The sequence below is a fragment of the Chionomys nivalis genome, chromosome 6 (assembly GCF_950005125.1).
Source record: "Chionomys nivalis chromosome 6, mChiNiv1.1, whole genome shotgun sequence".
NCBI lineage: Eukaryota > Metazoa > Chordata > Mammalia > Rodentia > Cricetidae > Chionomys > Chionomys nivalis.
The window spans coordinates 74321920-74338214 of NC_080091.1; the positions used below are offsets into that span (position 1 = coordinate 74321920).

The 16295-nt window shown below is 44.5% G+C and overlaps 1 protein-coding gene across 1 annotated transcript; it reads right to left on the bottom strand.

The window, feature by feature from the left end:
* Positions 1 to 1217: 1217 nt before the first annotated feature.
* On the bottom strand, positions 1218 to 11820 carry Sgcb (sarcoglycan beta). Its single transcript, XM_057773106.1, has 6 exons — positions 11765 to 11820; positions 8578 to 8787; positions 7515 to 7700; positions 6733 to 6924; positions 6337 to 6468; positions 1218 to 3930 (listed from the first exon to the last, which is right to left on the bottom strand). The coding sequence occupies exons 1-6, from the start codon at positions 11798 to 11800 to the stop codon at positions 3727 to 3729; spliced, it is 960 nt and encodes a 319-aa protein (XP_057629089.1). The 5' UTR covers positions 11801 to 11820; the 3' UTR covers positions 1218 to 3726.
* Between the last annotated feature and the right edge of the window lie 4475 nt (positions 11821 to 16295).

A 16295-nucleotide genomic window follows, 5' to 3' on the forward strand; every position in this document is an offset into this window, starting at 1 on the left:
AAGAAAACGATGGGTTGAAAAACACCTTTTTAAAGAGGGAATGAAAGTGAAAGATTTTTATAGTCTGGCCCTTTTCAAGGTAAAGAGATTGATGTATGAATAGATTCACATTGAAAAAGGGAAGATTGGAATAATTTTATTTCCAATGGGTGATGGTGGTGCATACCTTTAATCCCAGCACTCAGGAGGCAGAGGCAGGCGGATCTCTGTGAGTTCAAGGCCAGCCTGGTCTACAGAGCGAGTTCCAGGACAGCCTGGACTGTTACAGAGAAAAACTCTGTCTCAAAGAAACAAAAACAAAAAAGAAAGAAAAAAGAAAGAGGATTAATGTTAAGGAACACTATTTATAATACATACAAGTCTCTATGCGTGGGGCAAAAACAAAATCAAAAGCAACCCCTGCCCCAAAAGGAAACAGTGAGAACTGTGGAGAAATTACAGGTGATTAAGTCTGTAATTAAGACTGTAAGTCTTTATCTAGGCTGATTCAAGTTGAAGTATGAGGAAGCAGTTAGAAATGACTGGGGCATGCGCACATCAGAAAGAGACAGAGAAGGCGACAGGACAAACTAGAGAAGAGATGGATTCTTCTGTAAGGAAGTGGGAAAAGAGAATCAAATAGTGAGGCTCTCCGGGTAACGAGACACGAGGAGGGCAGGACTCTGCGCCAGGCCTACCTCAGGATGCTCAGGCGGCCTCTAACTGCTCTGTCTCCAGCTGATCCAGCCATGTGGGGATTTCAGGTCTGTCCCTTGAGGCTCCGCCCATGTTCCCCAGCTCTGCTGCCAGCCCCCACCCTTTCATCTCCTGGCTCTCGCCTTAGTGGGTGAACACCCTTTCCTGGTCCTTCTATGCCTCTCGGAAGGCATAGAAGATGAGACTGTCTAAACTGGAAATGGGCAGGTTTCTGACTCCAGAGCGGCCACATAAACAGGTCGCAGAGATTTAGAATCTGTGTTATGCTAAAGTAGAAGCTCCTTAATTAAGTCATTAAGAAACTGACAGCAAAGTTCACAGAACTGTACTGTAAACAGAGGTCATCAATCTGAAACACAGTATAGGGTTATTTTGGTGTGGCAGGGCTTGTAACCTTTGGCCCTCTTACATCTTTCAAAAGACCCCAGAGACCAGCTCTTCAGTGGTCTCCTCTTCAAGCTTAACGCCACCATTCTAACCCCTTAAAAACACTCATCAAAACCAGGTAGAAACCCTTCCATCATTAAAACTATCACACGAGGTTTATTTTGCGTCTGTTACAATGCAAAAAGATTGTCAATACAGTATATTTTAAAGGATTGCAGAAGATGGCCGCCAGGTCCTGCTTTGGGTTATTTTCCTCTCTGTTCACTGGACAGTCTCTAAGGAACCTTATGTTTATTTCTTCTGCCTCTTCGCGTTGATAACCACCTCTAAAACATTGTCCTTACTTAAATAAATGTTTGTCCGTTTTCTTCTTGCACCTGCTTCCCGCAAGGCCGCTGCAGCATGCAAGTCGTCTCCGTGTAGTCCGTTCAAACAGAAGAAATGAACAGATGAGCAGGCAGCGCCACCTGGCAGCCCGCGTGAGCAGCATGGCTTCGCTGTGCACCAAGAGGGTCTTGCTTGTCTCCTCGGCAGAGCTTCCCGGTGAGCGCAGGTGGGTCCACCTGCAGTGTATTCCACAGAACACCAGGATGCTCTCTCAGAGCAAAGAGCTCAATGGAGACGTATCGAAATACAAGTGTTTCTCAAGGAAATGCAAAAATACATTTTTTCATGAATTGTATTTAGTAAATAATACTTAGCAATATAGTGTTCTGTGGTTTTAGTAAAAATATTTATTTAAAGAAATTCTCAAAACAAATGTAAAGAGAATACATAACAAATGCACAATTTAGTAAATAATACTTAGCAATATAGTGTTCTGTGGTTTTAGTAAAAATATTTATTTAAAGAAATTCTCAAAACAAATGTAAAGAGAATACATAACAAATGCACAATTTAAAAATACACTGAGCATGAAAATGAGAATTGCAAACATGATTTTTCTGAGCATTTTTTAGTTATTAAACAATACTTGAATATATCCAAAGGTATAAATCACTCTCATTCTTTACATCTAAAACCTGGACTCAGTGTCAGGTCTCAAGTCAGTTCCTACCTCAGCCTGAGCTCACAATCTATAAGGTATTCAGTTTTTCCACCTGACAAAACGGTGACAATACTGAACACACACTGTTTTCTATATTGATTTTCTTATATTCTAAGTGACCATGACAGAATGCAAGTGTCAGCCTGTGAAGCTAGGTCCACCATATCTCCCTGCTGTCTACTTTACAGCTATGTATTCTGGATCCTCATCCCATGTATTTTGGTAATACCAGAAATTCCTTTCAGACCAAGCATAAACCACATTAAGAACCAACTGGCTTGAGGGCTGTAAATAGCTAAAATAAGACAGAGAGATGAGGAGCAGAGATAAAGCATCCGCACATCTCCCACCGCAGCACCCTTTTTCTACTGCACACGAGTCTCTCAGGATGATGCTGGTGTGGGACAGCGGAGGAAATGCATCGGGGCAGCAGGGCCTGTTGAGGCCTAGCCTCCCCGCTTTCCACTCAGCTCTCCTGGGGCTTAAGGAAAAGTATGCTGACCTCTCTGTAACTCATTCAGGTGCTCCCATGTGGCAGGCAGACCAAGCAGATCTGTCCTTTGAAACACAACTTGGAATTGGCTCAAGATAATTAAAAATGTGACAGTGATTGGTCATGTTTTGCTAATAGGTTAGTATTTTAACTAGAATAGCACACGTTTGATTTTCACCTATTAGGTAAATAGGAATTAGGCTTTTTCCATCTTCTGAGAGTTTTAAATAATTGAAAATTCAATGTAGAGTATAAAAGGCAGGAACACATTTGGAACCAAGTTCATCTAGTTCAGAACTGTACTTGACTTCCAATCCCGAGTCCATCCTTCCCTACGTGGTGTGGGGCAGGTTCCACAACTTCTCTGACTTTCGCTTTCTTGATGGGTGAAGCTGGAACTTAGTGAGAGAGGTGCAATGAGACCTGGAGATCACACACACAATGCCCAGGACAGTACTGGGGAAGAAGAGGCCCAGCAATGACAGCTACTGTCACCACATACAAGTGAGAACTGGGATTGGGTCTGATGTTTACACATCACGGGTACTTACACGTATCATTATTTCAAGTAGACATTCCACGACAGAGTATTTTCTTTAGTGCAAAGCTAAGGAAACGTAGTTTCTTACCAGCTCATTTATGGAAGGTTCTTCTGTGACTTGTGAAAATGTGGCTTTGGGTTAATGCAAAAACCTGTGCCTTCCCCCTTAAAAGCCAAAGACAGAGCACAGACAGTGACGTTGTGCCCCCAAACATCTCCCCCCTGATAATAATAACCCAAGGCTTACTACAATCTTATCCCCTCAGTCCTTTGTCCTTTAGTCAAAAGATGTTAAAATACTTCCAAGATTACTTTTGATTTTATTAATTTCTCATAATTATTTTAGAGAACTGTCACTTTTGTATCAGTGCAACTTAATAAAGCATATTAGAATTTAGGCACTCCAAAGTCCCTTAACTACGGCGAGTACGTAATACACACAGTGTGCTCCCCAGTCAACAATTACAGGTCATCGCAAACTGTACAAACATGGTTCACATGCATTCTTACGAAGAACAGATCAAGTTGAGATCCGAACACACTGACCCTGGGGCGGATCTTCTAATGAGTGTTCCCACAAGGGCTGTCTGCCACCTGGCAGCCCATGTCGTGGCCTGTCACTTGCACCTTGAAGAGCGTGCCGTCTGCACACACGCAGAGCTTGTAGCGCACCCAGTCGCCGCTCCCCGACGCGTCCCCGCTGGAGGAACTGGGCATGCGCGTTGGGCTGACCATCACGCTTCCATTGAGGATGATGCTGTTTTCCTAGGAGGACGGGAATATGGTTCAGCTACCTCCACAAAATGGACACAGACGAAAGTTATCAAACTAGACAAAACTTGTGAAATATCAAAGGGAAGGGGGCAGCGGGAGAGTAAAGTCATGATCAGAACAACCGCGGCCATCACAAAGCCAAACCACACCGAGGATTCAAGAGTGACTGTGAGTCAACAAATATGCCAACACTAGTCCAAATCACGTCCCTCGCAGTGTGACTGATGGGGACAGTCTTGGGTAATTTTCACTTTCTGACTCCAGAGATTTTTTTTTTAGTTACTAATGTTGATATGGAGGATTTTCTCTTATAAAAAACTAATTTTAGTTAATAAAAATTCAATTAAAGATTAAAACTATATAATTTATTAGACCAGACTTCCAAAGAAACTGAAGGCTTCTTCTTTTAACTCGTAGCTACAGAGTCATTTTATACTGTAGGCTCTGTGTGTGTGTGTGTGTGCGCGCGTGCATATGGAGGTCAGAGGTTGAACATGTATGTATCTTTGTAAACAGCTCTCATACTTTATGTGGTGAGGTCTTTCCCTCACTGAAACTGGAGCTCAGCAAGTAGGCTAGGCTGTCTGATCCAGCGGCCTCTACATCCTGAGAACTAGGATTATGGGCACATGCCACTGCCGTCTTATTTGGGTTCTGAATGTAGGTCCACGTGATGGTTTGGAAACACTTCACCAATTGAGCCATCTCAGCCTCCCAGGACCCTTTCTTTTAGGGACCAGTAAGTTTCTACTTCTCTCCCGGCTCTCTTCTTCCCTTCCCTCGCATTAACAAATAGTTACTAAATGCCACCGTGTGCCAGCCTTATCCTAGGTAACTGGTGTGTTCTTAGAGAGTGCCATCCATGTAAGCATGAAAGTCCTCACTTTAGGGAGGGGCTTAAATCAATGGGAGCGGCAGTAAAACAGCGGGGAGGGGTCCTGCTATATACAGACCTAATGGCAGCTTTTGTCTGAAATGCCTGGAACAGACCATTTCATGGTTCTGAGTTTATTTTGTTTTGGCATATCTGCATAGATTATTTTGAAATAAAGTTCCAAGTTGTAAAGGATCCGTTTCAAATTTTGTTTCCATGCTGCCATCTTGTGGTCATTTAAGTGTACTTTCTTGAAACTGTAACAGTGTTCACACATCGTAGCATAGGGTGACTAAGTTAACAGTGTTTGTAGAGGTAAAAACAGGAGAGACCATTCTGAATGCTCTTAATCTGAGAGGTGGCAGATACCTGAGATGATGTGTATTTTAATTCTCAAATCTGATCATATGTACATGAATAAAAACATACACTATACCCCATAAATATGTATATTATATGTTCATTAAAAATAAAATGTAAAAGGTGGTTTGAGAAAATTATTGCTAATGATTAGCTTATATACTTTAAATCCAGCTATTGATATCAACTGACTTACAAAGCTAAATATCTTTTCAATACTAGAAACTAGTATGTATGACTACTTCAGACGATTTTAAGATTTGTCACATGGACAAGGCAGAATAGTGTTAGCATTTTCTGGTGGGCAGATGGAAGATTCAGAAACTTAGGCATGTTCTGGATACAAAGGGCTCAGACCTCATTCCTTTGACCTTTAGTGTCAACTGCCCTTTAAAATAATATAAAAATACAAGCAAGCAGAAGTAAAAATGAAATCATCTGTTATTCTATCACTCTTAGCTAAATATTAACATTTTTCTACATCCTTTCAGATTTTATAAACATGCACATATTCTGAAAGAAATAAAATATTTTACAAATTACTTTATAGCCTTTCATTTTACAATCCATTTGAAACATCTCATCATGACAAAAAATAATCTTCAGTAATTATATGTGTAATATTTCGTTTGTATTTTAATAAATAAAGCTTGCCTGAAGATCAAAGAGTAAAACAGCCCCAATGGTCAGTCTTACAGACGAGACAGTGGTGACACACACCTTTAATCCCAGAAGCCACACGAGTTGACATAGAAACCGGGCAGTAGTGGTGCATGCTTTTAATCTCAGCAACAGAAAGGGATCTAAGATGGAAGAAGACAGCTCTCTCTCTCTCTCTCTCTCTCTCTCTCTCTCTCTCTCTCTTTCTCTCTCTCTGTCTCTCTGTCTCTCTCTCTCTCTCTCTCTCTCTCTCTCTCTCTCACACACACACACACACACACACACACAGTCCCAGTCTGAGATTCCTGGAGGCAGGATCACCACTTCGGACTGAGGTAGAGTAAAAGCCAGTGGATGGCTGTTTTGCTTTTCTGACCTTCAGATTAAACTCCAAAATCTGACTCTGGGTTTTAATTATTCATACTACAATTAGATATTATTCTACATGTAATTATAAACTATTCCAAAATAATTTCTTAAATTCATACACAAACAATACTCACAGCCTTTAACTCCACATTGCCCCCCATGTGAAATTCAATGGTTTTGCCCATGATGAACACGCCTTCATTGCCACGCACAATTGCACGCCCGTCAACTTTGATATTTAAATCACTGGTAGCATTGCTGGTAATCTAAAGATGAAAACACATGCTGAAAAGAGTTTGTCAGTTAAAGTGAGAATTATTGTCACAGAGAAGTAAAAGTTCTAGATGGGCAGTTTTATAATTGTGGGAGTTAACATAAAGAGAGGACATACTAGCGCTCCTCAGGCTAAGGGCAGGGCTAGAAGCAGCCCTTGGATGTCTGGAGGCTGTGTTTGCAGGCAGCCTAAACCCTCCCCCAAAGAGTAACTGCAGACAAATTTCCCGCTAGCAATGCTCAAAGAATAGCCATACCCTTTCAGTAGACGCTTTCTGAACGTTCAAACTTTTCACTCCGCTTGGCAGCTGGAACTCATGATTCTCATAGTCTGTGCTGAATAAGACATTTTGTGTCCTTGGGTCAAAAAACTGCATTCCAATGTCACTGGTGATAGACGTTTTGTTCTTTTCTACACTCAGTTTGGTCGTCCCTTGCTGAAAAACAATCTTCAGAAAAATGCTTTATTGTGAGTATCTTTTCAAAGAATGCACAAAGTTCATGAAGACTATTATTTTTAGAACACTACAAAACAAAAATGACAGTAAGAGCCAGACTTTAAACTCTTTTAACTGAACCTGTCCATAAGACTGGCTAATATATAACTAACTTTAAAATGAAGGATAAAATTAAAAAGTGTGCCCTCCTTTGCTGTTATAAGACCCACTGTACAAAAACACAGGTCATAGGAACAGGGCTGAGGCCCCAGAGGGCCAGTGCGCAAGTGAGGAAACACCCTGGACCTTCTGACCTGGGAAGGTGCCTCTACAATGGCTGTGTCACATGGACCTACATGCTCACGCCAGTCAGTGCTTCCTATGGGGAAAACCCTCTAGAATAGTAAGTATCTAACTCTAGTGAAATTATACAGCTAAATGTTATTGGCCATTGGGTATTTATAAATGTGGATATGCTTGTACATATAATACATCATTTTAACAAGAAGATAGTATTTTCCAGTACTCAACCGTAGGTTTTCATGAGGAATGCTGTCTACGCCTCTCTCCCATCCACACACTTCCCTAGTGGGGAAACTTACTGGCTGGTTGTTGCCAGTGATGACCAGATTTTCATTCCTCCTTCCTCCCACCGTGCTCTTATAAAGCGGACGGATGACACCCATGTCAGACACTTGCTTGAACCGCAGCAGACCGCTCTCGTGGAACTCCATGCTGTCACAGCCATTTGGCCCGATGCGAATCACAGCCCAGATGACAAGGGTAATCTGAAAGAGAGACACGCTTACTGAGCTGCTCAGATGACGTCAGTTCTGTTTTTCTCTTCTAGTTTATTTTCCTGGACCTGGCCTTTTCGTTCCACCAAGAACAGCCAGTCTCTAGGCTGCCCATGTGATGGAACTGGGAACTTTCCTTTCCTCTCCTGCTTTCTCCCACGTGAGATGCCCAGCTTCCTGTGTCTCCACCTTGGAAATACTTGCTTTAGAGCTTTCTATTGGCAGCCCAGTGGCTGTTTGGCGCATGTGTATGGTAAGACACTGCCTGTATAATTCCTCACATTTGTGGGATGATCTGGTTAGACATGTTTCTGACCTGAGCTCTGAGCTCTTAAGGCAAAGACTTTATTACCTTGTTGTTTCTAATGCTCACAAGAGGTCCAGAGCCAATTTGCTTTTAGATTCATCCTACACAACATGCTTTTCTCCTCTCTAGGAAGTTTTGAATCTTTTCTTTATTTGCAGTTTTCTTAAAACTGGATATAGTGAGAGCATGGTCTGTCTGTTTCTCTGCTTCTGCTGCCCTCTCTCTTAAAATATATCACACTGAACCCAGAATGGTTTCAATTTTTCTAGAGAATTTTCTTTTCTTTTCCTTCTTTCTGTTCTTCCTCTCTCTCCCTCTCTTTCCCTCCCTCCCTCCATCCCTTCCTTCCTTCTTTCTCCCCCTCTCCCCCTACTCTCTCTCTCTCTCTCTCTCTCTCTCTCTCTCTCTCTCTCTCTCTCTCTCTCTCTCTTCTGCAACAGCATTTCACTCTTTAGCCCTGGCTGTCCTAGAACTCACTGTGTAGACCAGGCTGGCCTTGAACTCAGAGATTTTCCTGCCCCAAGGTAACTTAAGAGGCAATACTCTGCCCCACATACTCACGAGTAGATTGATGACAGCCAGGATAAAGAGGAGGATAATCACACAGATGGCTAAGTTGCCCTTTCTCCCTCTCAACCCTGTTTTATGGAGACGATCTTCATCGATAGGAATATAGCCAGCTTTAAAGTTGCTGTTGTGCTCTTTGTTGACATTCCTTCGCTCCACAGCCTTCTCCCGCATGGATTTCTTCACTGGCCCATTGGAACTTTGCTAAAAAAAAAAAGAGAGAGAGAGAACAGAACACCTACATTCTCTGTTGCTGTATTTATTAAATTCAAACTCACAATTAAAGAAAGATGAAGGCTGCTGTCACAGAGGACACGCTCTCTCTGCGTTCCGTCATCCTACCGTCACCATGGCATAGCCCGTTTCTGGGCAGAGCTGGCATGTGCACATACTGCAGCGGGTATTCTTATCTTTACTAAGACTTAATAAATTTTTACTTACATATTTTTCATTTACGTGAAAACAATTTGGAATGATTGACACAGATTGCTACTTATAACTCAACCAATTAAAGCCTACATTATTCTAGACCAGTAATTTTCAAAATGTTCAGGGGCAGTCGCATGAGTATGTATGTTTAGGGGTGCTCACTAAACTCTCTTCAAGGTCTGAAATGTCAGACACATTTTAAAAGTAATAATAATATTTTTTACTCTGCCGCTCTTTTGAATGAATAATGGTGTTTCCAGAGGCTACGTGACCATTTATGATAGTGTGATTGTTCTAAGAGTTAATGAAATGGGCATTCCTATGCTTTCACAATTTCTCAGTTTTAATTTCTAATATGGTAAATATCAATAGGTATTTAAGAACACAAATATAATCTAGGATCAGAAAACTTGAGAACTTCTGAGCTTGACCACAGCTAAGTGACATTAAGCAATCATGTGATACAAACACAGAAGCAGCAGCAGAAATGGGCACAGTTTCCACATTTTTTCAGAGTTCTGAGGCAGTTCACGTTGCAGGAGGCACATACTAAGAACTGTATGCTTAAACACTATCAGGATAAGTAGGAGCACGGGATAGGAAGACATGGTCCTTATCTTAGGTATTACAGACCTGCATTGTGTGTTATATGACACACACTCTGTATGTCCGGGTGCCAAAATCAGTAGTATAGACAATATGTGCTTCAGAGTTCAAATGGGGCAGTTGGGACACTTTGGAGTTGTTAGGAAAATGGGAGGAGCAGATGGGTCAGACCGGCAACATTGGGAGAAGAGAGGTGGAAAGCAGAGGCAGGCTGAGACAGCTCTTAGCAGGGTAGAGACTTGAGTGTTCGGGACTCACTGGCAGTTGCTGAGCACAAAAGATGCATGTTTCTGCATACTCAAGGTTAAGTAACACTTGACAGAGGTAAGCAGGCTCTTTCAGATAATGTAGGAAAGGAGGTCTGGGGGAATGAGGGACTAAACCGAGGAGGGATAGATACATGAAACGAAGGGGAAAATGAAGTGCGGCAAACGACACAAGCAGCACTGCACAGAAGATGGGCTTTATCCTGGGGGTGGTGCGGAACTACCGAGGCACTGTGCATTTCTTTATTCTTTTATTGTGTGTCTGTGTGTAGATCAGAGGACAACTTTTGGGAGCTGTTCCTCTTATTTCACCATGTGGGGTCTGAGGATTGAACTCAGGAACTTAAGTTGCCAGGCCCCCTGGCCAGCACCTTTATCCACCAAGCCATCTTGCCAGCCCCTACTGAAGACATTTGCATGGACACGAAATTATGCCCTAGATGAGAAGGACTGGAAGTGAGGAGCTGGAGAAGATGCCAGCGCATTTCCTTGGCTCTGGAGATGAAGCTTTAAGTGGCAGAACTGCCAGGGCCCGGTGACTGACACAAAGGCATCTACCATGACTTCCAAACAGAACAGGTGGGACCCCGAGCACAGAAACAAGTCTTTCTGTTCAAATATATAAAGCTGAGGACAGCAGGTCATTAAGCCCAAGGCGTGTTTCTCCTTAGCTCCCACCAGACAATCCTGCTCTGGTTAGGGCAGCCACATGAGCAGATGACTTTCAATGATCAGCACAGACCCTCAGAGCATCAAGACACATGCGCAGAACAACAGCCTTGGCTACCTCCGAGGCTGATTTAGCTACGGTGTAAACTAGGAAAAGCCGGGAATGGCTTCAGTCCCAGCAGTTCACGCTGTCCCCTTTCAGCTTCACTTGCCCCTTGGCATTCTGTTGTGACTCTGCTCTTGCCTGTCAAACAGCTGGCTTGTTCGATGTTTGGCCGTTTGACTTTTAGGCACTAGAAAAGATTTCATGTCTATATTTTTTTCTACCCCTTAGATGAGTCCTCCAGGAACATATACCTAACAGGTCTCTAAAATGTTAGCCACCTAAGAAAAAATTCCCCAAAGCCAAATAAGTATTGGCAACTTGACTCATTTTTTAAAAAATATCAATGATGTTGAAGAATGGGACTTTTAAACAGAAACTATCTATCTGGTTATTTTAAAAGGGAAACAACAGTAAAGAAGTGACTACAAAAATTGTTTTGATTATAATGTGACTCTGGCAACTACATGCATGGGCTTGCATTCACACATTTCACACACATACACGTATGCACATGCTAAAGTCCATCTTGCTCTTTGAGGGGAAGCCTTCTAAACTATTCTAGGCTTCCAACGAGGACCAGAAAATATTTAATAATGCATTTCTTAAAAGTAATCCTAAACCCACTGGACACGGGTCAGTTTTATGTCGGCGACTGAATCTCCGAGAAAGCAAAGTGGGAGGGGAAATCTGGGCTGTGTGCACATCGGGCATGGCAGAAACAAGACCTGGCCCCGATCCACACCAGGCAACAGCTGACCACGACTTGGCTGCAGTCTCCCGGCCTCAGTAGACGTTATTTTTATCCGCACGGTTGCTGGGTGCGGAGAGAGACGTCCAGGCGCAGACTGCGCAGGCCAGTGACTGTCACTCCCGCCGAGGGATAGCTGCCCTCACCGGCCCGGAGCTGCTGTCCAGGTTCCCGCCCGGCCTTGGCCAGCATCTTGGCTGCGGACAGCTCCCGCCGCCCCGCCCCGCCCCGCCCCGTCCCGCCCTGCCACCCCGCCTCGCCGCCCCAGCCCGGCCCTCGGGCCCTCGTCCCCGCCCTCCGTGGGGACGAGGCGGCCATTCCACTCCCCAAGCCCTCGGCCTCAGCAGGCTCACAGACCTGCTCAGTTGCCGCCGCCGCCGCCGCTGCCGCCATCTTGACCCGCTGCAGCCCGCGCTTGCGCTCTGGCACGGGGGTGGGGCTCACACCCCCGGTGGCCACGCCCTTCCGCGCCCCTGCCACGCCCCCGGGAGAAATCCAGAGTGGACCAAGGAGTCATGGACAGGCTCAGATCCGCGGGGGCGGGTCCCTCGCGACCGTGAGCGGCGAGGGTTTGACGGGTGTGGCAGGGGTGGTACGCACTCCGGGGCGTCCTCAAATTCCTTGGAAAGGACGCCCTCAAAGTCCAAAACACGTCTTTCCCTTCCACACACTTCCCATTGTGGAATGCGGTACCATCCCGAGTTGTGACGGCTTGAGAGGGCAAGAGGTGTCAGTGAGAGTACTCGTGGGCGAGGTTTGGGTGCAGACCAAGGGAACAGAAGTTAGGCAGTTAATTCAAACTAGGAAGACGCCGGGAAGACTGTGGTCTTGTCTGGCACTCTTTCTTTGAGGCATTAGAGGCAGGTTGTCTGCCAATACAATGTTGGAGACGTGATGACCATAATTAGGTCCTTAGGGACCTATTTGACACACAGTGAGCGCCTGGAAGACATTCGGAGGTGCAGGGAACAGGTGCACATTGGTTGTTCTCTGCTCTAACAATCTCTTAAGCCGAAAGGAAAACAGTAGATTGAGCAGCGTCCAACGTCCAAGAACTGTTCCTCAGGTCATGAATAGCTTCTAGAAAGTACCATACCCCCCCACCCCCAAGGGGAATGCTTGAATCAGCTTCTTTTCCCAGGGACCTTGGTCATTTTGCTTTTGTAGCCAGTCCCTTGGCTGCTCTGCCTACTTCTGATGAGTGTGTAGTTTAAATAGACGCTGTCACCTAACGAATGTCTTTTAACCTTTTTTGCTTCTCATGTCTAACTTGGGGTAAGGGCTGGGCCTGTGTGGTCATTTGCCTGCTCATCCCTTCTTCCTCAACTGCTGAAACCAACTGGCTCCATCTCCATAGCATGCCTGCATTTTAGGCAGGAAGACTATAAATACAACACACAGGGTTGGGAATTAGCAGTGTCTTCGTAATAGCTCGGCTCTCGTCCCATGAATCAACTTTTGACTGGTCCTGGGTTCCCGCGCTTCTCCTTTTACTGTGCTCAGAAGGTCTTTTCCTTTTTCTCTGAAAGACGTTCTCCTTTGTGTCCCCAAGAACCCATCAAATGTCTCTTTGGAGCCTTTGGAGGTTACAGTCAGTAGTATGAGTCCCCTGTTTCTAATCTTGTGGAGGTTTCAGTCTGCAGCGTTGAAGGATTATGTCTCAATCACACACAATAATGAAACTTACTAAATGTCTTCCAGAGCTGCCCGATGTTCCAAGTTTTAAGATAAAAAAAACCCACCTTTTTCCTAACCCATCTTCACATAGGTGCTTTGATAATGGATTTTCCTGAAGTCAGATGTCCCTTGGTTGTCTGAAGATCTGCTTTCCTTGGACTCCTCATTGCTAACAGGACACCCACTTATTCTTGTGGCAAATTTGTCTTGTTGTGGCTGTTTTTAAAAGCAGATATTTGATGTGCTTGACTGTTTTGCCTACAGATACAGATGTGCACTCCCTGCATGCCTGGTGCTTGGGAGGGGGAGCAGAAGAGGGTGTTAGACCCTGAAACTGGAGTGGCAATTATGAACCACTAAATGGGTACAGGGAGCTGAGCTCAGGTCCTCTACAAGAGCAGCCAAAAGATGTTAATATCGGAACTGTCGCTCCCCGCCCCATTTGTCATTTGAAAAAGAGAACCAATTCATTCATTCAACCAGAAGCATAATGTGAGCCATGTCTAATGCTATTATTCTGAAGCCTTTTTTCCCCCTGAAACATTTGGAGGATGCTACGTGCTTGGCAATGTCCCTAATTCTCCCAGCAGTTTTGTTCTGACATTGTACCAGTTCACCACGACACCCTCTTTATATTTAAGTTATTTTGCTGTTAACATAGTTCTCTCCTAAGTAGACTGTGTGCTCCTTACAAACTGGGTGCAGTATGCCATTACATGTTACTTCAAGTCCTGATCATGTTAGGAATGAAATACACAATAAATCCAAAAAGCTCTGATGACCGAATACTGGTCTTTTTCACTGAATAAAACAATGACAAGTATCTCTGACATAGATTTATTTTAACTCTCACCATATAATACTCCAGATGAGTCCCACTTTCCCATTGTGCTTTCTAAGAGCTCTTCCTTAGTCCCGTCCCCACTCCTATAGAACCTGCCACATGGTGTATAAGAAGAGATCCAATTACAATTCTGTTTGTAGCCCTGCCTGCCTTCCCAGCGCCTATGAAATAAACAATCTCTTGTTATAAAAGGCTCATCAAAGCCAAACCCAAAACTATGCTCAGCTTGTCTCTGACTCTGTAGTCACAGCGGACTCTACATTTCTTACCCTGGTAGATTTCATTTCTCTGCATTCACTCTCCTGTGTCTGGTAGACTCCTCCATCCGTACAGAGCTGGTTCTAAAGGTCACTTTCTTCCACAAAGACTGGGAAGGACGAATCACTGTGTCCCTAGTTGTATAGTTGTCTAATTAGTGTTTTACACACTGAGCTACTGTTGTCTGTCTCTTGCAGATTGTGAGATCTCAGAGAGCAGGAAACCAGTCTGACTTCAGCTTATACTTAAGATGGATGGGGGTGGGTCATCATCAAAACCCAGTAAATGCTGTTAAATGTGAGAAGGCTCCATTTCCATATCACCCCTAGGCACCACCTTCCTGCCGTACCACGCCATTCTTTTGAGAAGATGAAGGCTATCTGTCAAGGCTGAACATTCCTTGCTCCTCTCTGCAGTGTCTGTGTGCTGAACAGCACCCCCCCCTTCGATGGCCATGGCCACAGTATCGTGTTTTTGGCATTTCATAGAGCTAGTGGTGCTGAAAAAGTTGATGACAGGGATCCCTTCTGTGGTGAAGTAAGTATATCAGAAACCTTGGTTGGGATTAGGGGGGTATTTGAGTCAATACAATCTTTCTCTTATTTTTCTTTTCTATTTTGTATTTAAATTTATTGTTAATTAAATTTAAATTTATTAAATATTTATTTAGGTTTCATAGTAATAAAATTTTGGTAGATTACAATCCTTGTAGGGGTTTTTTTTTTTTTGTACCTTAGGCAAACTGGGCATGAGGGGAAATAATTCTGGTCTGTCCAGAGAGACTGCATACTGGCATACTGGGACTGTATTGGCACTTCACATGAAACCTTGACTTTCTTGCTTCCTAGAGGAGGAACCTACCTTCAGCTTCCATTGGAACCAGTTGATTCTTCCTTCAGCGAAAATTTTTGTTTTTCCGTTTATGTGGAAGAAAGCATAAGGGGCAAAATTAAGTTCCTGATATAAGAACAAAACCACTCGGGTAAGGGGATGCCAACTAAATGGACAAGGAAGTGCTTTGGCACTTGGGACAAAATGTCTTGGCATACCACCAATAAAATCTCTCTCTCTCTCTCTCTCTCTCTCTCTCTCTCTCTCTCTCTCTCTCTCTCTCTCTGTGTGTGTGTGTGTGTGTAGGTCTTGTTTGGATCTCTTCACCTTATTTTTTGAGACAGGGTCTCTCCCTGAACCCAGAGTTCAGTGATTAGCCAGACCAATTGGCCAATAGTCCCAGGAGTCGCCTGTCTCAGAGCCCCTCTCCCTCGTTGTTTTAAACGTGTGTACTGGAGATCCAAACTCAGGTCCTCGCGCTTGTGTGACAAACACCTCACCAACTGGGAAATCTTACCACTACGGAAACTCCGTTTTCAAACCAATTTCGTGCAAGCGGAGCAAAAGCTAGGTTTTCTTTGAACAGAACTACAGATCCTGACACCACCAACCCCACCCCAAAAGAGTGGCATGGTACACCGAGGGACCCAGTGTCCACACAGAACACAGGTTGGCAAAGGGATTGCACTTGTTCATGCTGAGGAAGACTTGAAAGTTAGGGCAAAGATCTCACTGTGTAGCTGTGTGTGTCATTGTATGGAGTACAAATCTATGGACTTAGCCCCACCGAGTGGGTCGAGGGACAAAGCCAAAGATGTAAGTAGTAAAAACGGATATTTTAGTCGCGGTTTCACATAGGCAAACGGAGAATTAAATGCTTGAGAGGTGAAAGAGTAAAGGAAGGGCTAAGGAAGTCTACTAAAAATTTCCACGGAGTTAACTTGCTTTCCTGGGCACACACTGTCACCCAGAATCGGATGTAGCTTCCGGCTAGGTGTCCTGCGGTCCCCTATGCTCCTGGCAGATATAGGCCCAGCGCAGGGTCAGGGCAGCAGCCCCCAGGGGTCTGGACATCCCCCAGCGGGTCGCACAACCCGTTGCCCTCGCTGCGGGTCTTGGCAGCTTTCCGAAGTCCCCGGGCTGGGTGTGAGCTGGGCGGGGGGCGGGGCGTTGCTCCGACGCTAGCCACGGGTCCCTGGCAGCCGGCCGCCACGTCAAGGTTTGTTTAATAATCGACGGGGTATTTATGGTCTGGCCCACGGGCGGCGGCTGGGAAGC

Bases quoted from the DNA above. Each gene is read 5' to 3' on its own strand.
- Sgcb (XM_057773106.1), bottom strand. From the start codon at position 11,800: ATGGCGGCAGCGGCGGCGGCGGCGGCAACTGAGCAG. The intron at 7,701-8,577 runs GTGAGTATGTGG...TCTCTCTTTCAG, and splicing joins TGGCTGTCATCAATCTACTC to ATTACCCTTGTCATCTGGGC. The intron at 3,931-6,336 runs GTGAGTATTGTT...CCGTCCTCCTAG, and splicing joins GCAATGTGGAGTTAAAGGCT to GAAAACAGCATCATCCTCAA.